We start from the raw sequence: 6,356 nt of genomic DNA on the forward strand, positions 1-6,356 counted from the left end.
CAACTGTTTATCATTTGAGTTTAGCTTTTTCACCATTTATCCATTACTACTTTTAGCTAACTATTTCAACTGTTTCATACTTTAAACTAACCTCTGCAGCAGTGTAACCCCTTTTTTTCTATTGAGTTTAGCTATTTCCCCATTTGCTTTTAGCTAACTATTTTAACTGATTTTGCCTACTTTTAGACATCAACTCCAATCATGTAAGTACTTTTAGCTAACTGTTTAGAGTCTGCTTGCTTGCTAAGTACTTTCCATATATTCAACAGCAACACAGTCGTTCTCTGATGTTCGTTTCCATCCATTTTTCGTTTTAAATTAGTTGAGATAGTCGATGTTTCCTAGTAGCCCCTGGCAGCTGCTGAAGTAGCCTTCCCCTGGTTGGGGATCTCTGCATTAAGTTAACCACCATGGAGTAGGCTATTAATTGTGTTGTATCAACAAAAAAAAGACAGAGGAACAACAAAGATAGAGAGAAGGAGTTGGAGTAGACCACAAACACATGGACTAACGGGTGCTTATGCAAATCATCTCTTTCTCAAAGAAAAATATTTTTTTGAAAAAGAACATTTTCTGAATGAAGCAGAAAACGGAAAAAGAAATATCTTGCAAAGTGTTTAAGTTACCAGCGTCTAAAAACTAGAATAGAATTTGAGATTTTTAGAAGTATAAACACAAACTGAGCCAGATAAAACACTTTTTTCTTATCTCTACTGGAAAAACATTTCAGTGTATCCAGGATGAAATGCCTTGGCTCTCTCTGTCCGTCTGCTTCACTGTAAGTAATTGTGTTTAGAAAACACTTGAGCTGAAAGACTTCCTCCCTTTCAGAAAAGCGAGTCACAAAAGAAGAAACCTGAGCCCAGGGCAATTCTTTATCTGGATCTGACTCTATTCTTGACTAGTTGCTTTTTACATGACCAGGGTTTGATAAGGACTTTGATGGAACAAGATAACAGATAGTTTTCTTGGTGGAAGGAGATCAGAGCATTTCTCAGTGGGTTTCATTTTTTATGTCAAGGATACTAAGACAGAAAATCAAACAAATAAAAAGAGGTTTGGCAGAACAACTATTTCACCACAAACCAGACCTGGTTCCAGGACAGAGGATGTCGCATGTGTACAGATTGTAAAGCCCTCTGAGGCAAATTTGTAATTTGTGATTCTGAGCTATACAAAATAAACTGAATTGAATTGAATTGTATATGCCTTGAGATAAAAACGTTACCGAAAAGGCCATCACAAAATTTCCTTTAAAAAAAAAAAAAAAAAAAAAAAAAGGATCCTTTTCCTGCTCCATGCATGTCTGTTTCCTCGGTCAAGCATCTAAAGGTGGCTTCAGAGTGCAAGTAGAGGAAGCAAGTGTCTTGTTTTTCCTCAGGAAACAGAGTCCATTTCCACTTGGCTCCTGGACAGAACCGGAAATGGTTCTGCGTAAGCACAGCACGGTTAAAAATACCAGAGTATAAAAGGCAGAGAGTTGCGGCACACTGCTCATTCATAGCACCAATGACAGAGAGAGAGATAAACTCGTTTGCAATAAGTTTATTTGGCTTTTTTGCTCCTTGAAGGATTTAAAACTCAAACTAGTTGCCCATTCTAATGAAATATATGAGGGAAAAAAAATTCTTATATAATATTAATAGTATTATATATTTTTTTCTTTAACAACTTTGTTTTGTTGACATTAACTTCACTTTGTCATAGTTTTCTTAAAAGGAGAATGATAATAACCAAACAAACCAACTTTTTTCTTTTTCTGCTGAATTTATAAAACGTATATATTGTACATGGCCTATGTGTGAACAAATATATATTCCCTTTGTTTTACAAAAAGATTTTTAAGGACCCAGAAATGTACAGTTTGTTATCTTAAGTAGACCACAGAGGGGTTTGACTGCATGTTATATATTCCATGCCCAAATAAAATAAGTTGATAAAAAACGATTTTTCTTTTATGCAGTTGATAGCAACAACTATACCCTCTATCTGTTCTAATGAAGATGGAGTGGTGGTGTAACACATAGTTGTCTTTTTTTCCCCTGTATTTTGGAGCTTTTTAGCTTCTGCAATTTATAAATGTACACACCGTAGGTATTTTAAAAACTGATTCCAGTATATTATTTATTGAATACATTTTAATATGACCCCTTTTATGACTGAAATAAATACAATTTAGTATTCCCCCACTATATTTCATTTATATTATTTATATTTCTATGTGATATTTAAGTGTTGGTGAGAAGAATGCTTTAATGCTCTTTTAAGACCTTCATGGCGGGACATTACGCATACAAAAAGTATTAATTATCTGAGGAGGATATTCGAGAAAAAGAAACAAAAAGTGAAACCAGTTTTATTTCCAAGTCTATTTCTGTCCCGTGGGCTGTTCTTCACCACGGACACCCATCCACCTGAAACATTTGAATATCGCACTGCATGGGACTCACGCGGCCAGCTGGAGGCCAAGAAGAATCATTAAGAAACATGATTTCCTTTGTTGACAACCAGATTAGCAGGTTGTTTCGATGAGCCGCCGCTTCACACGTTCGGCGTTTGAGATAAACGTGCAGGGATCAACCGGGGACAAATTAATGAGGTGCGAGCGGCTGCGCATGCGTGTTTGAAGAGGATCGGGACGAAACTGCGGGGGACGTGTTATCCACGGGGAATAAACATTTCTCGAAATCGGGAAGGGTTGTAAATGATGTCACATTTTTCCTCTTCAAAAAAATGTTGATAGTTTTTTTTTAATTATACTTTTTAATTAAACCACAGAGACTTAAACGCAACGGGATCAGGCCACTTCAATGACCTGCCGAAATGCTGACTCACATCAGTTATTGTCTTACAACCAATAACAAAGGATTTTATCTCTCACAAATACCAGTGTACTTAAATAGAAAGCTTGTTAGCTGATGTATTGATAGACAATTTTGTTTGTGTTTTTATTTACTTTTTTTAAGTTATAATGCCGACCCCCACCCGTTTTTTAATTAATCTAAGCTTGGCGAATTCTATCCAATAGCCGACCAAAATGTTTCAATTGTATATGGTGGAAATGCGCTTTGACCTTCCTATGGAAGAGAGTAACTTTATGGCACTCCCGGACCGTCGCCAGGTTTAGTGTCGCCCTCTGTACCCGCCTCGGGGGACAAGATGAAATCCTGCAACAGAGTTCACTTACTTACACACCTTTTAAGTCGTACTCAGTGATGACAACACACGTGGATTTTTAGAATCACCCCATCTGGCATTGTCCATATTCATTCATATATAAAAAAAAAAAAAAAAAAAAAGTATGGGCGATTGTTTTGGTCACACGTTATGCACTTCAGTGACTTACCTGCGTGACGCACCTGAACGCCACTTTATGTTTGTTTGTCCTTTTGGTTGCCGTGGTGGGAGGTATGCGTGTGTGCGTAGAGAGCCACGCCTCCACGTATTGGAAGGGAGCTATAAGAGTCAGCTCTGTTGATACTCACGTTCAGAAAACGCTCCGCAGCTGTCATCGTCACCAAACAGACGTTACATGGACTTAGAGCAAAGTTTCTGTTGGCGTTTCTAGTTGTAAACTTCATTTCTGTGTCATCTAACCCGGTCAGCATGGCTCTGGCAGAAGCATTGATGCCTGCGTCGTTTCCAAGAGTTCAAGCCATGGAAGCAAAACAGTTCGAAAATGTAAGTAGAGGGATTTCATCTTAACTTTTGTTTCATGTTGTTTTGCGGATTTTCTTCTGATTGTTATCGACCTCTAGACGCTAGAAGCTTGGTTTTTAACATCCCCTTTTGCTCCTCGTGAACAGATGTTCAGGCTGGACGAGGGCGCACTCGGCGGCGCAACAGGTGGCGCAGGCAGCCCGCTCATCCAAGTGGAGTTCAGCATCGTGCAGTCTCCCGCTGCGCTCCCTAAAGAAGAGGACGAGCTGGGCAAGTTCCTGGACATCGAGTTCATTCTGTCCAACACAATGGACTCCGACATCGCGAGCAACAGCGGGAGCGTCTCTCCACAGCAGCAGTGCGCGTACTCCCTGCCGGAGTCGCCGGAGAGCTGCGGCGGAGGTTCCGCAACGGACTGCGCCGACCACGGTCACGCTGCCTCTGGCCTGGCCGCGCAGAGCTACCATGGCACGGTGAGCTTCACGGACTCGAGGAGTCCGGTCCGCAGTCTCATGGCGGAGCTGCTCACGCCGGAGATGAACTACCCGGGGGAGAGCTCGCCGGAGTGCGCGGGGAAGGCGAGAGACGGGCGGGAGTACACCGAACTGCGGGCGTTTAATCCGGTCACCGTTCAGGCCACTCCCGCTCATCACCAAGTGGCCGCATCTCCTCCACCGCTCGGATACAAAATTAAGAGCGAGCCCGTCGGTCAGTCCTGTATGATGGCTGCCGGTGGAGGGGACTTTATTGGACAGATGTACGAGAGGCACCCGATGCGCTCCGTGCACCAAGCAGCTTTTACGCACCACCAGGCTGCAGTCCCAGGCGCGCTGCCGGGATTCGGCGCGCACCCCATGCAGCACCCCGCGCCACAGGGACGCGCAGATTGCCATTTGGCGCAAATGAACGCTCATTCCAATCAACACCATCTCCAAAACCAGTACATGAACGCGCCCTACCACCAGCAGCAGTATGCGCCCCAGAGCTTGGCGCAGTTCCAAGGACAGTATGGCATGCACCGAGAGCCCGTCCGCGTCCACCAGCAGCACCATCCAGCTTCCATGCAGGGCATGATGCTCACCCCTCCCTCGTCGCCGTCTCTCCTGGAGTTTTACGCCCAGGATGAGGCGCTGAGCATCAAACAGAAGCGAGGCCGCAGGTCGTGGGCCAGAAAAAGAGCCGCAACGCACAGCTGCGAGTTCCCCGGCTGTGGGAAAACCTACACCAAGAGCTCCCACCTCAAAGCCCACATGAGAACACACACAGGTGAGCACAATTCTGAACACAAAGTCTATTTAAATGTCAGTCTTTTTACACTGTTTTGATTCTATTCTTGTTGTTCTTGCACTGTAATCTAAACAAAGTCCTTTGCCCCTGTCCCTCAGGAGAGAAGCCTTACCACTGCAACTGGGAAGGCTGCGGCTGGAAGTTCGCCAGGTCGGACGAGCTGACCCGTCACTTCAGAAAGCACACCGGACACAGGCCTTTCCAGTGTCACATGTGCGAGCGTGCGTTTTCCCGCTCGGATCACCTGGCTCTCCACATGAAGAGGCACATGTAGGCCACACTAAAACTTAAAAGCATCCAGATCCATCACAGGGTCATGCCTGGAGCATCCCAGAATGAAGCACCACTATCAGACATTCTTGTGCACCTGGTCCATGGAACAAAACCTCCCCGTGGGGACCTTTTAGTATATGTGTGGTGCCTTGGCAGAGAGTGTAAAGCACCCTGAGGTGCCAAACATATCTGCCTCGGATGTTTCTCAAAAGCCAAGTGCCTCTGCATCAGGAAAAAAGAATGAACGCTAGTGTCTTTTTTTTGTACATACGTGTGGATATTTAAACTTACTAAATTATACTAGTTTGTATTTAAGACATTTCCTCGCCCTGTCTCTGAAATAAGTTATTGATTGTGAGTGAGTGCCTTAACAAGACTTTGTATTTGCTTCGCAAATGGGGGGGGGGGACGACTCACTGTGGGCAGGACCCAGAACTTTGTACATATGTAGATTGTATTCTTGAATGTTTACATCTTATATCTTTGATACCAATCAGGTCAGGGTTTTTTATTCACAAATTCAGGTACTACAGCTCATTTTCAGGCCCATTTAAGGATCAAACACACATCAAGTGTAACCCCACTCCAGCTTCACTCAAATCAAATGTTCAGCTCAGTGTTTTCTGGGTAACAACCTATTTTGTTATGTAAGATATGTTTTGTTTAAGAATGAAGAAATCCACTTCAGCCAATGGGTGATCCGCTGTACTTGAAGCAGAATTGCCACTCAGATGTATCTTTATTTTTTTTTCTCACCGATGCAATTGTCTTTCATGTGTTTAAGGGCTCCGAAAATAAAAGTACTTTTACAAATATGACTGCCATCACCTCTTCTTCTCTCACAATTCACTCAACTGTAGTTTCTGCTTTCACTTTCTGCAGGTATGCTGGTACTAATGACATTTTCTTATTATTTTGATATCATTCTCAGCACTGCGTGGTTAAATGAATAAAAAGACCAACAAAGCATACTTCAGTTTAAAACAAAGGCTTCAGAGTTTTTTTTTTAAATTGTCTTCTTTTGTAACACAGACAGAGGCGCTGACATCTAACAAAGCTTTTGCGTCCCCAAATTTCTGCAAGTCCCACAATTCCAGCATTTTATAGGGCACAATGTTCTACATTCTGAAGCGAGG

General features: G+C 43.0%; 1 protein-coding gene across 1 annotated transcript; it reads left to right on the forward strand.

Annotated features, from left to right (window-relative positions):
- The first annotated feature begins 3,304 nt into the window (after window positions 1-3,304).
- klf17 (Kruppel-like factor 17) lies at window positions 3,305-6,043 on the forward strand. The gene is made up of 3 exons (XM_054626863.1): window positions 3,305-3,681; window positions 3,807-4,926; window positions 5,046-6,043. The coding sequence occupies exons 1-3, from the start codon at window positions 3,607-3,609 to the stop codon at window positions 5,219-5,221; spliced, it is 1,371 nt and encodes a 456-aa protein (XP_054482838.1). The 5' UTR covers window positions 3,305-3,606; the 3' UTR covers window positions 5,222-6,043.
- The last annotated feature ends 313 nt before the right edge of the window (window positions 6,044-6,356 follow it).

The sequence above is a fragment of the Anoplopoma fimbria genome, chromosome 3 (genome assembly GCF_027596085.1).
Source record: "Anoplopoma fimbria isolate UVic2021 breed Golden Eagle Sablefish chromosome 3, Afim_UVic_2022, whole genome shotgun sequence".
Lineage (NCBI taxonomy): Eukaryota > Metazoa > Chordata > Actinopteri > Perciformes > Anoplopomatidae > Anoplopoma > Anoplopoma fimbria.